The sequence below is a fragment of the Typopeltis vanoorti genome, chromosome 11, assembly GCF_054136105.1.
Source record: "Typopeltis vanoorti isolate ZY-2024b chromosome 11, IOZ_Tvanoo_1.0, whole genome shotgun sequence".
In the NCBI taxonomy this organism is placed as follows: domain Eukaryota; kingdom Metazoa; phylum Arthropoda; class Arachnida; order Uropygi; family Thelyphonidae; genus Typopeltis; species Typopeltis vanoorti.
Window position 1 is genome coordinate 72242431 of NC_143559.1, and position 17751 is coordinate 72260181.

A 17751-nucleotide genomic window follows, 5' to 3' on the forward strand; every position below is an offset into this window, starting at 1 on the left:
CAGAGTTAGGTAGGTAATCAGGAATATGACTGACGTATTCAGCTGCATCACTTGTAGAACTTAGAGAATGATTTGAATAGGCTGGAATTGTGGGCATTTGAAAATGGCTGTCAGTTAATGTTAGTAAATATAAAGCCATAGACTTTGGTGTGATTAGATGTCCAATGTCATATATTAATAGGATTATGCTAGAAGAAATTGATCAGGTTAGAGAACTTTGGAGTTTTAATAGATAGGAAGTTGAAGGGGCTGTATGGCAAAGATTGCAAATACAAATCAGAGGATATTGCACTGCTGAAATGAACCTTGACCTGCAAAGATAAGTCATTTTGCCTCTACCAAGGCTTTCATAAGACCTCATTTGGACTGTTGTGTGCAGGTCTAGTTTCCTGGTTTCTGTGGTGAATAATACAGTGGGGAGAGTGCAAAGCCTGTTCAGATCTTCATGTAGGCTCTCTCCATCACCTTTTACTATTTTTAAAGTATATTTCATAACTTAGTCTTTGACACTATATTCTCTCAGCCTCATATATGGTTAACTCTGCCATAGGTAGAGCATATGCTCGTCCCTATGCCAAATCCTAAGCCTGGTTAAAAGAGGAAGGTTGAATGACGGACTAATCACCCATCCTCATAAAAAAAAAAAAAAAAAAAAAACATGAATACAGAAACAACAAGTGAAGCAAGAAATCCCTTGGGGCAGAGTGCTATGACCTGTGGCCTCCCAACAGACAAATATTTACAGGACTTTAAAGGGGAGCCAACATCTATGATGCAGGTGGGGCAAAGCCTCATGGAACCTCACTTGCAGATGAAGTCTAATCACTCACCCTAAAATTAAACTTAAAATTGGAACATGGAACGTTCGCACAATGTACCAAATTGCAAAAACTAGGCAGATAGTCAACGAGATGAGTAAATATGGTCTTGATATCTTAGGAATTGCTGAAACAAGATGGACAGGTTTTAGTGAGATAAGAACAACTGACAAATATTGCATATTGTATTCAGGAGATGATGAAAGACATGAGAAAGGAGTTGCAGTGATTGTAAGTGAGAAAGCAAGGAAAAGTCTGATGGAATGGAACCCAATAAATAAACGAATAATTAAAGCTAGATTTTTCTCCAGGTTCATGAAATTGACCATCGTACAAGTATATGTACCCACAAATGATGCCAAAGAAATGGAGAAAACACAATTCTATGAACAACTTCAAAAAGTGATTGTTAAAGTCCCTGAACACGACTTGTTAATTTTGATGGGAGACATGAATGCTAAAGTAGGGAAAAGAAAGACAGAGGATGAACGTGCTATAGGAAACAAAGCGAGTGGTGAACAAAATGAAAATGGAGAACTTTTTACAGCCTTCTGTGAATTAAATTACCTCATTATAGGAGGTAGTATCTTTAAACATAAGGAAATTCACAAACTAACATGGATCTCCCCCCAATGGGGGGGGGGGAACAGATCGATCACATTGCTATATGTAATACTTTCAAGAGGACATTACAAGATTTAAGGGTTAAAAGAGGAGCTGATGCAGCTTCAGACCATTTTCTGCTAACTGCAATAGTTAAATTAAAGCTAGCAAGAAATTCAAAACTAAAAAAGAATAAGTAAATTAAATATAACATTGATAAACTGAAGTTAAAAAAAATAAGAGAAATTTACCAATGAACTGAAGAATAGATTCTCAGTTTTGGAAGAATCAAATGAAAATTTATGAGGAAAATAAGATTTGAGCCAACTAAAAAAAGTGTAAAGAAGCCTTCAATAAAACTGCAGAAGATATTTTAGGAGTGACAAGTGGGAAGTCACACAAAGAATGGATTACAGGAAAGACATTAAAACTAATTGAAGAAAGGAAGAAGATAAAAGAGAAAATAAACAACTGCAAATCGGAAAGATTACATGGAGAATATCAGAAGCAATATCAAGAAGTACATAAAATGGTAAAGCGCTCTGCCAGAAATGACAAGAGAAACTACTATCAGCTGTTGGCTGAGGATGCTCTCTGAGCATCCTCAGCCAAGTTTATAAAATTATAAGACAACTTGGAGGAACCTATCAGATGAATGAATGTGGGGTTAAAGATAAAAATGGTCAACTACTAACTCAAGAGCAAGAAGTCCAACAAAGATGGAAAGAGTACTTTGAAGAATTATTAAATGTTAAACATGACTCAATAAATCCAAATATCGAATTCTCTTTCGAAGAGATGCCAAATCAATTCGAATTTCATGTAAACATGGGAGAGATCACAGTGCAAGAAATCATGGAAGCAATCAAGATCCAAAAGAATAGAAAAGCAAGTGGAAATGATAACATTAGTGCTGAACTGCTCAAAGCTGACCTAAAAACATCAGCAACTATACTGTATAAACTTTTTAATAACATATGGGCATCTGAGAAGGTTTTGAGTACCTGGAAAGAATCACAAACAGTCAAATTGGAGAGGAATCAGCCTATTGTCAGTACCATCAAAGATCGTCACTAGAATCATAATAAGCAGAATAAAAAATAGCATTGAGAAAATTCTGAGAATAGAACAAGCAGGCTTTAGAAATGGAAGAGGCACATTGAATCAAATTTTTATTCTTAGAAACATAATTGAATAGAGCGTTGAACTAAATTCAACTACTCTGTTTTATTGATTTTGCCAAAGCTTTCGATAGCATAGTCAGAGAATGTCTATGGAAAATCCTGAAAATTTATGGATTTCCTGACAAAATAATAAATATTATCAAGATTTGTATGATGGAAGTAAAGGACAAATTCTATTAAATGGAACAGCTTCTGAAAATTTTTACATCAAAACTGGTAAGCAAGGTTGTGTCATTTCTGGAACACGTTTCATCATCATCATAGATTGGATAGTGCGGCATACCCTGAAAAACTTGAAAACTGGAATAAGATGGAACATTGACACCATATTAGAAGATTTGGACTATGCTGACGACATTGTACTACTATAATCTAGATTTGAGGACATGAAAATTAAGACAGCAAAGTTAGAGGAAACTGCTAAACAAATAGGCTTACACATCAATGAGAAGAAAACCAAAATATTAAAAATCAATGGTAAAAAGAATGACCCAATCTTTATAAATGGAAATCGAGTAGAAGTGACAAACACTTTTAATTACCTCGGAGTAACTATTAACACGGAAGGTGGCACCAACGAAGGCATTGCAATAAGAATAAAAAAATCTTCCTATGCATTTAAAACTTTACAGAAAATATGGAAATCATCCAATATAAAAACAAACGTAAAGGTGCAAATTTTTAACTCAACTGTTAAATCTGTATTACTTTATGGAAGTGAATCATGGAAATTAACCAAACAACAAAAAAATAAAATAGATGCCTTCCAAACAAAATGTCTTTGCAGAATTCTCAAAATTTACTGGCCAATTAAAATCTCAAATATTGAAATTTACAACAAAACCAAACCCATTACAATAGAGTTAAAGAAACACAGATGGATATGGATAGGCCATGTATTGAGAATGCCAACATCAGAACACACAAGAATAGCATTGACATAGACGCCTGATGGTAAAAGGAAGAGGTGAAGACCCAAAATGACATGGCGCCGGATGATAATCCAAGAACGAAACAAACTAGGATGGTTGAGCTGGGGGAAAGCAAGAGAAGCAGGACTGGACTGAAGAGGATGGCACACTAAACTTGTGGCCTCATGCACTTTATAGGTGTAAAGAGCAATAAGTCAAGTCATATATGGTTAAATTTTGTTAATGATATATTTGTAATGTGTCCCACACCGAGTTTTTGGCATCGGTTAGTGCAGCTTCGCCAAAAGTTATAGGTATTAGTGAGACATGGCAAACAGAAGATGATGTAGTTACAGGGATTGAATGTGAAGGGTTTAGTATTTTCAGGGAAGATAGAGAAGATAGGTGTACTGCAGAAAATAAGTTTATGAATTAAAATAAGTCAACAATACAATTCAAAAATTTCATGAAAGAAAACAAAAGTAATGGCATTTACAAAAAAAGGCACATGCACATAGGCACTACAACACAGTAATTGCGAATGAAGTGATGAAGCTATTGTTCTCCTAAAAGTCCTGATGGTGCCCTCTAGCAGGCTAAGTAGGTGTTCTTGGCTGTTGGACTGAAGGTCTGCTGATGTAAGCCTCCCAAATTTGGGGCGGTCTCACGCAACCAAATTTGTTGAGGTTTGGAGAATTTCTTAGGGCTGAGGCTGATTCCATAAATAGTCTTTTGAATTTGTATTTGCTATGGTGTATTACTGTAGCTTTCTTCCACCGTATTCTGTGGAGTGTATCCAGAGCATGGTCTACAAGACCAGAATGGCTGTACTTGTGAAAACGGATGTAGTCCTTGTGTTCAGAAATTCTGATATTCGCTGTCCTGTGTTAGCTCGTACTTTGGGGTGTTAATGTTACTTAATTCTGAATGTGCCTTATAATACTTTCTCTGTGGTTAGGGATTGTAAGGTTTCCCCTGGGTAACAAACCCTAACAAATTTATATTTATACTGCGTCAGTTAGAGTTATTATACCTTAGATATGTTCGGGGCTCTCAAAAATGTTGCAGTCGTGGCCCCCTTCTCTTTCTTATTTGGTTATATCTTTCTTTCCCCTTTATCACAGTTCATGGTTTAGTGAGTGGCAAATATCGGTCTCAAACACAAATTTAATACCAGAATTTCAATGACAAAACGTAAAGTTTTATTTTACACTAATAAAATTACATTAAACATGAAATGATCAATTCTTCTGCTATCTTAATTAGATTAAACCACATTCAAACAATATCTCATGAAAATCTCACATATTAACACGTCATTCTCTAAGAAAGGCATGTACTTGGGAAATTAATACAAATTTATCTAGACAAAATCTCAGGGAAAAGAGCTAAGGTAACATTTGCATACTAGATTGAGCAAGAATCACTTGACATGGCTCTTCAGACTACCAGTCCAATGTTCCTAAAGTTACTTCGACAAATAAATTAGTTTCAGTTTTCCTTTTAGTGACACTGCTTAATGTGTTTTCTATCAGCGCTCTCACTTAACTTTAGAAAGGACAAAATTGCCTTACCGTTTCTGGCTGCTCACTGTTTCACTGGATCACCACGTGCGAGTCACATGTGCATGCTGGTTGGATCCTTGTTCACAACACTGCAGATTCTTTTCCTTCCCGTCTCATGGATTCACGCGCACTGAAATTTCGCCGTTAGCTGGGAACATCTGAGGTGCTTGTCTGGGATTCCTGGATCCTTCAAGGGGAAATATCATGGTTCGGGTTTCACTTAGACCTGAGCTTTCCATTTCTAGTCGGAGATCATCCTCACTTCCTACCTCCTTTTCTTTCCCTGTTTTCTCACCTCGTGTCCCTCACTCTCTGTGCCCCACCTTTTTCTCCCTGGTTTCTTTTGATCATTCACCTTTTTCTTCCAAGGAGCTTACATTCACGGTCGCATCAGATTGCTTTCATTGCGAACCCATGAGAGAGCTCCTCTCAGAGAATTAGTTAATCCTTGCTTGTAAGGTTCCAATATGGGCTTCAAGGTCCCTTTAGGCTCTTAGTCATCACGTTTTCTTTGTTTGCCGTAGCTTACACATACTATTCCTTTATTTCGATGTGTACACGTTATTTTCCTTTATTAAAATTATTAAATATTTCACAATCTTTCCTTTCAATGAGTAAATGGATATACACTTAATAATTAGATACACTCTCAATACACAATTATATGATATGCTTTACACTCAATATACAATTATATATTACTTTATCCCCCCTTCCTTATTTCCTTCCAATACAATATTGACCAGCAGTACAGGTATTTTCTCTGGTTTAAAGCTCCTTTCATTGTTAGATCACGAATGAGTGTCTGTCTAGTGTAAAGGCAGGCATCATTCACGATCTAATACCTGCCTGTTTGGCCAAAGTAAGACAGTTTACAGCTGCAAGGGACCTGGTATACACCAGGTAGGTCTAGGGGAAGTGGTTGGTCTTTAGTGGAGCAGATAAGGGATGCCAATTTTCTGTATGGTCTGTAACAGGAGGTCAGGTCATGTTTTTTTTAAGATTTTGGTAATTTTTTTCCGAGTTGCCTCGGATGTAGGAAATGGTGATGGATTTAGAGTAATCCTTGTTGTTGAGGGGGGTTGTGGTTTATAGGTTTCAATATTTTTTGGATTTTTTTGGGGGGTGGGGGGTAGCCATTGGCTGAGAAAGTGTTGAGGATGTGATTTAGTTCAGTGTTTAGGGCCATGTCGTTAGAACAGATTAGTTTAGCCCTGTTGTATAATGTTTCCACCACTCCATATTGTTGTGTGTGTGGGGGGGGAATTGTTGGTGAATGTACCTGCCTGTATGGGTGGGTTTTCTATAAACTGAGAAAACCAAGGTTCCATCAGGCTGGTGGGTGACTAGTGTGTCTAGGAAAAGGGAGGCTGTTGTTTTCCTCTTTTTCCAGGGTGAACTTGATTCTGGGGTGTGTTGGTTGTTTAAGTGTGTTAGAAGGAGAGGAGTGTATCAGAGCCATGTGACCAAATAGCGAACACATCATCAACGTAGCAGAGCCATGTGGTTGGTTTTTGTGGGGCAGAGGCTAAGGCTTTTTCTTCAAACATCTCCATAAAGACATTGGCCAAGGGTGGGGAGAGTGGTGAACCCATGGCTGTCCCCCTCTATTTGTTTGTAGAATTTTCCCTGCCAAACGAAATAGCCTGAGTTCATTGTGAACTGAATAGGGCTGAGATATCAGGATAAAATTTAGCTTGGATTAGCTCATTAGCTCTAAAGTTTCCTTGAGTGGGACATTTGTGAATGAGGAGTAGGCGTCAAAGCTGACCATTATGTCGGTATGTTGGAGTGTAAGGTTTTTCTATGCTGGCTTTGAAATGGGCTGAGTTTTTTATGTGTGATGGGGTGTTGGCAGTATAGTGTGCGAGTGCTTTGGCCAAATGTTTAGCTAATTTTTATGTGGGGGAATCAATGCCATCCACTGTGGGATGTAATGGCACATTTTCTTTATGTATTGTTGGGAGTCCATAAATAACGAACATGAAATCCGCCACCTTCCAAATCAAATCGAAAACAGTGTAAGACTGGATGTAGCTTGTGTCCTCTCCAAAGCAAGACCACCAAAAACCAACATATCCAACAAGGAATATAAAGCTCTGCAGGAAAAGAGGAATAATAAAGAAATAGTTATCACCAAAGTGGATAAGGGAAATGCGACTGTAGTACTTAACCAAAAGGACAACACAGGTAAGCTTAATGCTCTATTAGATTGGGCTACTTACCTCCCTATCGAATACAATCCAACCAACTCACAAATCAGAAAACTTCACAGGCTCCTTAAGAAAGTCACTTCTTGGCCTGTAGAAGTTACCAATAGATTAAAGCTGTTTAACTCTATACCCCCCTCCCCCGTATTTATGGACTCCCAACAATACATAAAGAAAATATGCCATTACGTCCCATAGTGGATGGCATTGATTTCCCCACATACAAATTAGCTAAACATTTGGCCAAAGCACTCACACACTATAGCAACACACCATCACACATAAAAAAAACTCAGCCCACTTCAAAGCCAGCATAGAAAAACCTTATACTCCAACATACTGACATAATGGTCAGCTTTGATGTCTCCTCCTCATTCACAAATGTCCCACTCAAGGAAATTTTAGAGCTAATCCAAGCTAAATTTTCTCCCGATATCTCAGCCTTATTTCAGTTCACAATGAACTTGGGCTATTTCATTTGGCAGGGAAAATTCGACAAACAAATAGAGGGGGACAGCCATGGGTTCACCACTCTCCCCACCCTTGGCCAATGTCTTTATGGAGACATTTGAAGAAATAGCCTTAGCCTCTGCCCCACAAAAACCAACCACATGGCTCTGCTACGTTGATGATGTGTTCGCTATTTGGTCACATGGCTCTGATACACTCCTCTCCTTCCTAACACACTTAAACAACCAACACCCCAGAATCAAGTTCACCCTGGAGAAAAACAACAGCCTCCCTTTCTTAGACACACTAGTCACCTGCCAGCCTGATGGAACCTTGGTTTTCTCAGTTTATAGAAAACCCACCCATACAGGCAGGTACATTTACTAACAATCCCCCCCCCCCCTCACAACAATATGTACTATTCAAAACGCTATACAACAGGGCTAAACTAATCTGTTCTAATGACATGGCCCTAAACACTGAACTAAATCACGTCCTCAACACTTTCTCAGCCAATGGCTGCCCCCCCCCAAAAAAATCCCAAAATTAATGAAACCTACAAACCACAACCCCCCCCCCCCCCCTCAACAGCAATGATTACTCTAAATCCATCACCATTTCTTACATCCGAGGCACTTCGAAAAAAATTACCAAAATCTTAAAAAAAATATGACCTGACCTCCTGTTACAGACCATACAGAAAATTGGCATCCTTTATCTGCTCCACACTAAAGACCAACCACTTCCCCTAGACCTACTTGGTGTATACCGGGTCCCTTGCAGCTGTAAACTGTCTTACTTTGGCCAAACAGGCAGGACAGCGAATAATAGATTTTCTGAACACAAGAACTACATCCGTTTTCACAAGTACAGCCATTCTGGTCTTGCAGACCATGCTCCAGATACACGCCACAGAATAAGGTGGAAGAAAGCTACAGTAATACACCATAGCAAATACAAATTCGAAAGACTATTTATGGAATCAGCCTCAGCCCTAAGAAACTCTCCAAACCTCAACAAATTTGGTTGTGTGAGACTGCCCCAAATTTGGGAGGCTTACATCAGCAGACCTTCAGCCCAACAGCCAAGAACACCTACTTAGCCCGCTAGAGGGCACCATCAGGACTTTTAGGAGAACAATAGCTTCATCGCTTCATTCTCTGTTACTGTGTTGTAGTGCCTACGTGCACGTGCCTTTTTTTTTTGTAAATGCCATTACTTTTGTTTTCTTTCATGAAATTTTTGAATTGTATTATTGACTTATTTTAATTCATAAACTTATTTTTGAAGGCCATTTTCATTGTCTATAATATAATCTGATCATCTGCATACAGTAGCATCGTATTGATAGCAGTTCTTCTGATTAACTGAATACATTGTTTTATTGTTTTCCATATTTTAATAATCATATCTGTGTGTATGTATATATGTGTATGTATATATAATATTGAATTGAGTTGGAGATAAGCTACATTTCTGTCTAACGCCTCCTGATTAATTTCAATCTCTTCTGTTAATTTTTTACCTAAACATAACTGCTGTATTTTTGTGTAGTTTATACCAAATGTAATGGATATCCTTGTTTTTTCATTATATGCAATAATTTTTCTCTGTGTGTTTTATGAAAAGCTTTCTCATAATCTGTAAAGGCTATATGAGTCTCTAAATTATATATTCTGATTCCTTTGTTCCAATTTATTTTATTTTTTGTTATTTCTGATCAGCTCTTGTTTTCTTCCCCCATTCCTTAATTTACCGCTATGCCCCTTTTTTATGTTTGTTATACTTCTTTTTCTAAGATGTAATTGTGACTTTCATTTATCTGTCTGTTTTTGAAATCCATTTGTTTAGTTCCAAGTCTTTAGATAAATTTCTTTGGAAGCTTATGTAATAATAATTCCTTTACGGTGGTTGTTAGTCAGAATGAGGCAAGTCCAGACCTGGACCTGTATATTGTCATTGGAATTAATCTTTTCTGAAAGGTTTTGTAAACCTATAGTACATTTATACCCTGGACAGGCTTAGGATTTTTGTTTTTAATTATTAATTTACACCACCACTCTAATATCTCTGGAGTGGTAGTGAATCTATACTTTGCAATGAACAGCATGGTTTTACTAAGGGAAAGTCATGTTTGAACAGTTTACTCACATTTTATGATTTTATTGAACTAGACCAGGGAATAGATACACTGTGATACTTTTGGATTTTGATAGGATACAGCATGGAAGACTGTTGTATAAATTGGAGAATATGGGATTGGATTATAAAATATTAGCATGGATAAGGGAATGGCTGATTGACAGATATCAGATGGTGGTATATGGAGGATGTGAGTCTGTGAGATTTAAGGTGACCAGTGATATACCCCAAGGATCAATCTTTGGTTCATTGTTATTAATGTCTTTACATTAATGACATTGAGAAAGATTTGACAGGAGACATACAGCTATTGCTGATGATGCATAGATAAGTAGGGTAATTAGAAATGTAGTTCTTGCAGAATGATTTGAATAAGCTGGAATTGTGAGCATGTGAAAATGGCTGTCAGTTAAATGTTATTAAATGTAAAGTCATGTATTTTGGTGTGAAGAGATATCTAATGTTAAGTATATTGGTGGGATTATGCTAAAAGAAATTGATCAGACTAAGGATCTTGGAGTTTTAGTAGATAAGAAGTTGAAGTTCAAGGATCATATAGCAAAGATTGCAAATACAACTCGAGGATAATTGCATTGCTGTAACTTGATATGTAAAGATAAGGAAGTTGTTTTGCCTCTGTACAAGACCTTGTTACCACCTTACTTGGACTGTTGTACAGAAATCTATCTCCTGGTTTAGTGATAAAGTGGGGAGCGTGTTAAAGATGATATTTGAATTTGTAGACTGCAAACAGGAGAAAGAGGGATAATGTGATTGAGACTTAAAGCTTTTGTAAGGTTTATACAGGATGTTATTAGAAGAAATTTTTCTTTTTATGGAGATTAGGCAGAGGATGAGAGGGCATCCATGGAAATTCAAAATGAATGCAGTCAAGAAGGCTACATGAGCTAGATTTTTCTCTTTAGAGCGATGCATAGAATGCAGTCAAGAAGGCTACATGAGCTAGATTTTTCTCTTTAGAGCGATGCATATTTTGAATGGTTTGATTTTGGAGATGGTGAGTACACGTAGCGTGAATGAATTGAAGAAAAGGTAATACCACTAGTGCATGTGAGTCCCTGATTTCCTGGAGATCTCTCTCTTAATAATAATTTTATATATACCTTGATACCACCTTACTTGTACTGTTGTATAGAAATCTATCTCCTGGTTTAGTGATAAAGTGGGGAGAGTGTTAAAGATGGTATCAGGATTGTGGAATATAAGTTATGAAAACCGAATTTGTAGACTGCAAACAGGGGGGGTAACGTGATTGAGACTTACAGCTTTTGTAAGGTTCATACAGAACCGAGTGGTTAGCGTATCCGCTCTCCAGCCAAAAGGCTGCGGGCTTGAATACCGCCATGGGCATGGATGTTTGTGATTGTCTGTGAAAATAGTAGTGGTAGTCGTCAGCAGTAGATGGCGTTGGTGTAGTTGTGGTCAGTTGGTGGAGAGAGCTGTAGAGCAGGTGCCCTCCCTTGATGAGTCTTTGGACTCCCTGGAGGTGTATAATAATAATAATAATAATAAACCTGTAGATTGCCTTTGGAAATAGCATGCTGCCATTTCAGGCACACCAGTAAATAGTCAGAGCCCTGTTTACACTTTTCCAGACTATAAAAGTTGACATTTGGTTGGGTTTATCTGTAAGATGCATTTCATTAACTTGTTAGCAGCTTTTAATCTCTATTCAAAAAAAAAAAAATCTATCTATCTCTATATATATATTTATAAATTTTTGTTATCTTAGATATAAAAGTACATACCAAGCATGTGGTATTTCTTTGTTTACTGTATTAGGTTATACTCTGTCCAAGGAGGACTGCACCGAAGGTCTTACAGTTTTCAGTTCCGTCACAATTCAGACCTATATACATTTATTGGAATTGATGCATGTATGGATCCTGGGCCAAAGCGTCCATTTAATTTTTTAGGTGTGGTGGATAAAGTAAGTTTAAACTTAGCTTTATTATCCAATGCTCTCTGTTCAATTGAAACTATTGTGTTAATATGTAATACCTACAAGTTTTAAATGTATAATTATTTTATTTACAGTTTTGTAAGTCAACTTGCAATTTTATGATTAGACATTCATAAAAATGGAAATGAATCTTGATTTATTTTTTGGTTTTCTTAAGCAAGAAATGGTTTGTCATTTCTTGAACTATTGCAGCTTGTCAGTATTGGTTTTACTGCATCTAATTTTATATACCATTTAACTTCCATTCTTTCATAATGAGATTTAGGCAAAATAACCAGTACCTGGTATTCATTAAATCATTACTGATATTTGTTCACGGATAATCTCTTCTGGTTTGTGATTTAATGCAAATTTTGGTTGAGTTATTTATGCTAAAAAACCACATCTGTAATAGTTGGTTTCAATTGTCTAGTGCAGAGCTTGCATACTTTTTACACCCATTTTTTACTTATTTTTATTTTTCTTTAAAATTATTATTTCTGAACCTGGCAAAAAAGGTTAAAAAAAGTGGCAAGTTATTTTCAGAGTTTACTTGATAATTTTGCTGAAGTTAGCAGTCAAAAAAAATCAAGACTTATCAACTTGACAGATTCGCATATACTTTATATGGTAATTTTATTCTGATGTCTTAATTTTTACAAATTAGCATATGATGAGATTTCGATATAAAATTATCAAAAGCAAATCCGATACATGTCTATTCCACCATCTGATAATTTTAGTATACCTGAACTTGATGATTGTGAGTACTTCTCTATGTAGCATGTTAGTCTCGTGGCCTATTAGCCTCACTCATTCTTGAAACAACTCCTAAAATCATTCTCTTCAATGAGAATGAATAGAAAAAAGAAGATATTTCTGTATTCACGAATTCTTCATTCTCATATGTTTCAGGGGTCCTAACAAAGTCCCAACCAAGTACTGATACTATAAATACAGCATTTGTTATCTATAGTATCAGTACTATTATTAGAAGTAATAAACAAAAGATATGATACTAGTATAAGTGTACCATTGTTTTTGATCATTCATGCAACAAATGAAAAGCCTATAGGGAAAATGTCACCTTTCTTTATTCAAAAGGGTTTAGAAGGACTGGCAGGACCTCCCAAAACTGTTAAGAAATTGCGTTCTGGTGATATCCTTGTGGAAACATTGTGTCAGCAACATTCCAAGAAGCTACTGGGAGCAAAGTCAATGGATGGAATACCAATCACAGTAACACCTCATAAAACACTCAATCCTATAGAAGAGGGATATCAGAATGGGATCTCCTTGATGTTTCTGATGAGATATGTTCAGAACCTAAAGATCAGGAGTTATGGGTGTGAGGTGCATCCAGATATGTAGGGGTGGTCACCTGGTTTCAACCAGGAACATCATCCTTACTTTTGATACACCTAAGCCTCCAACATCTATAAAAGCAGGGTATCACTGTCCTGTTAGCGTGTACATTCCTAATTCGCTAAGATGCTTTAAATGTCAGACATATGGGTATGCCCAAACTGCCTGACGTGGTTCTACTACCTGTGCCTGATGTAGTAGTAAAGAGCAGGATAACAAATCTGGCTGTGCAAAAAAAAAGCTAAATGTGTCAACTGGCAGGATCATCCAGCTTACTCTTGTGCATGTCAGAAGTAGAAAGATGAAAAAGAAATACAAATAAATGAAAACAGAACAAAACATATCATATCAGGATGCAAAAAGAAAGCTGGCCACCATCACAACTGTGAGGGAGGGGGGGCTTGTATGCTGAGAAGGTAAAAATTAAGAAAATGTCAACAGCAACTCAAACTCGTATGTCTATTCCATCTTCTGATGATTTCACCATACCTGAACTTCATGATCGAGAGTGCTTTTCTGTTGAGTGCAATTATCGCATGACCTCTGGCCTTACTCCAAACACAACTCCAGAAATGGTCACATTCAGTGAGAATCCACTTGTCAAAAATATTATGGCAAAGAGATCCATTTTTTTCCTTTGGGGATGTCTGGTTGTTTATCACTTAAAGGTAAACCATGTGACATCTGGAAAAAAACAGATACTTCATTATCCACAGAAAGTAAATTAAACTTACCAACTGACCCTAACACATGTATTGAATCATATAACATCTGATGTATTGAATATTTTACCAGATGCAGAGATGTACACTGGCCATTCATACGTCTTAAAAACAACTTATAATTGTAAACCTGACAAAGGTAAGCCCTTAACCTCCCGATAATCAGACACGTCTGTGAAGCCAGAATGATAAGAAAATTCTTACAATGGAACTGTTATTGATTTTGCCAGAATATCGATGATATCAAGATTTTGTTGCAGGAACACGCAGCTTTGTTTCTGTCTACAGGAAACATACTTAGGACCCAATGAAGACCCTAGCTTTTAGGAATTTTGCTGTTGTATGCAAGGACAGAACTTGAGATGGTCGTATGGCAGTCTATCATGTAGAATGATAGACTGCCATATGTCCTTTTGGCACTACACTACCTTTTTAGTGTAGGCAATGTTGGTATGAACGACAACATTGCCTACACTAAACATAACAGCATTCCTCCATGGTAGGTTTATACTCAATCCTGCAAACCTCTCACTTTGTCATCTACAGAAGTCTCATACTCCATCTGTCTACCTGCAACTGTTTAATGCCTGCAGAACAGCCCACTCTGATTTCTTGCCCATCTATACTGATGGTTCAAGACACCTCTGTTGGCTGTGCTGCTGGGTTTTCTGACATTATTATCTACAACCAGATCCCACCTGATTGCAGCAATTATACAGCAGACTTGCATGCCATTTAGCTTGCACTTGTGCATATAAAAGAAAACCGCTACCAAAAGTGTGTTATTTATACAGACTCATTGAGCCCTTTATAAGCTATCTCCTCCTATGTATAATCTACATCCGGTGTAGTATGAGGTTTTACACCTGTTCGTACAAAATGAAAATCCTTAATTTTGATGTTCAGTTGTTCTGGATTCTCAGCCACATTGGAATTAAGGGAAATGAGGCTGCAGATGTAGCTAAATCACCTCATACTTTCTCCACATACTGTTTGACAGTACCATATACTGACCACAGACAGTTTATAAGATCAAAGCTACTTGCTCAATGGCAGTCATCATGGAAGAAAGCATTGACAAACAAATTATATGACATTAAGCCTGATATTAAGCATTGTAGTCAGTATATAAAGAGAAGAGGAAGTTGTTCTTGCTAGGCTCTGCGCATAGGTCACAGTCATCTTATGCATTCTTATTTACTAAGGGCTGATGACCCTCCCATGTGTGAAAAATGCAATACATCTCACTATTTGACATATACTGGTGAAGTGCCAGTATATGACAAATAGTGAGACTTTATATGAGAGAGGAATGAAATTTTTACATATCTAGCTAAGCCATATACACTCGGGCAGATGCTAGCAGACTCAGGCAGATTGCATGACATTTCTAACTTTTTACAAAGAATTAATTTGTACAAATACTTTTGACTGTAATTTTGTTTATATGTAGATACTGGATTGCTTAACTTTTGTACATACATATTATTTACTAGGTTATTTTTTGAATGATTATGTATTGCTATATCCTTTGACCTTGTATATGTGTGTAACCTTAATTTTTATGCATGCATATTATATAATAATTCCGTTTTTGCTTATTTATGTATTGTTGTAATAACATTTGTTGTTATTTTATCTGTATGTAGATACTGCTTTCCTTGGCTTTGTTTCGACATGCATTTTGTTTATTAACTTGTACTGTTGACTATGTACTGTTGTAACGTTTAACCTTGTGTATTGCTGTGACCTCTGCAATAATTCTGTTTATATATAGATGCAGCACTGTGGAACTTAATTTTTATACATGTGTATTGTTTACAATTTTCTTTAACTGTAAACCAAACCAAAACTTTATTTTGCACTGGTACAATATGAGGCATGTCCTGAATTGGATGTGTTAATTTTAAAACTGATTACAAAATATCTTCAAATCAAATATGCTCAGCATCAAAAGCTATTGACTAATGTTCTGTTTAAAAGGCTTCAGTCTCATTAATTCTTTGTGTCTTCACTTTTATTGTATTTTTAAACAGCCCCCATCCAACAGTTGGCTCTACTATAGAAAAAGATTAACTGTTTTACTTTTCTTATATACCTTAACCATGCATCTTTCAAATGGTTGTTTATCATTTTCTGTGTAGAGAAAATCTACTACACAGTAATAGATGTTTACATCACCAATCAAGCTCCATCATTCAGTGTGGTATTTACAATCTTAAAATACTGACGTATTGAGCCATGTTGTTGGCTTCATTTGTTCAGCTATTATTACTATACTGTTATCTATGCTGCAAATTTCTAGACAATTTTTTTTTATGAAAGCCACTTGGCCTTAGAAGAAATTAAGAGTAAAGTAATCCTTGGGATTTTATATATATATATATATATATATATATTTTTTTTTTTTATTTGCTAGAGATAGTAGTCTTATGGGAATACTTCATTGCAAAGGCTTTTTCGTAGGACAGGTAGATGGATACTCTTTGGGAAAGTGACAGAGTGTGGGAGAGCATGACCAGAAAATTCGCCTTAAACATTTTCGGTGTAGGAAAATTCGGCGTGAACATTTTTGCCGTAAGACATTTCGGCCTAAGTCGTTTTTGCCATAAAAAAATTTAAACTAACAATCTGGTGACCTTATGAACTAACTAGTTAGAGAAAGGTGATTTCTTTAAAATTAAGCTTTCTAACTGACAGTCTGCTTGTGTGCTTCCCTTCATCTCTGATGTCTTTAGCAAATTTGTGTCATAATATTAGATGGAAACAAAAGAAAGGCCAAATATCCCTATCCCAACTGAAAGAAGTGGATATATAATTCCAGATGAGTATAAATTTCTAGAAAATGGTGAGCAGTTTTTATTATATGATGATGAGAGAATTTTAGTGTTTGGTACACAAGCTGAATTAGATGACCTTGAAAATAATAAGTTGGTGTCTGATGCCTTCTTCACTATCTCCTTCCAAATTTCGTTGTCCAGTGCACAGTGTCGCAGTTTCTGTACACCCATTCCACACCAGTCCTTTATATCATCTATCCATTCTCTGTACAATCTACCTCTTCTGTTTATACCATCCATAATACCAAACATAAATGTCTTTATCTTCCGGTCCTCACTCATTCTACAGATGTGTCCAAATAATTTCAGCTTCCGTTTTATAATCTTCTGCATTAGATTCTCTTTTGGTTGTATCTTCCGATAGAGCTCTTCATTTGTGATTTTCTGTACCATCCTATTCTTAGAATCTTCATGTAACAAGTTCTTTCAAATGCCAAAATTCTTTTTCTTGATTCCTTATTTATTATCCACGTTTCAGATCCATACAGTACACCACTAAAGATTCATGTTTTCAGTACTCTTAGTTTTGTTTGTAGGCTGATCGCTTTACTTTTCCAGATTTTATCCATGGCCTTCAGATTTGTTCTTCCTTTTGCAATCCTGATCTTTATTTCTTTTTTACAGTCCAAATCATACATCATTTTACTTCCCAAATATGTGAATTGTTCTACATTTTCTATATCATCAATTCCATCCACTTGTATCTTTGTTTCATGTTCTTCTCACCAAATACCATTGTCTTAGTTTTTTCCAAGCTCATAAGTCCAAATCTCTTCCCTTCCTCATTTAACAGTTTCAATGTTTTTTTTGTAGTTCTCTTTTGTCTTTTTCAATTATAACAATGTTATCTGCAAATATCAGATTGTTAATTCTCATCTCATGCACTGATATTCCTTTTGCATCTTCCTTCATTTTATCCATCGCTCTTTCTAAATGTGCAATGAAAATGCTTGGTGATATTAGGTCTCCCCTGTCTAG

At 36.4% G+C, this 17751-nt stretch overlaps 1 protein-coding gene across 1 annotated transcript in view; it reads left to right on the forward strand.

Annotated features, from left to right (window-relative positions):
• Positions 1–17751, forward strand: part of LOC150101724 (transmembrane protein 62-like) — a 365932-nt gene that overhangs the window by 100926 nt on the left and 247255 nt on the right. The window contains exon 7 of the mRNA XM_090399895.1: positions 11687–11834. Within this exon, the coding sequence (XP_090256021.1) occupies positions 11687–11834 (148 nt within the window). The remainder of the gene's footprint in view (positions 1–11686; positions 11835–17751) is intronic.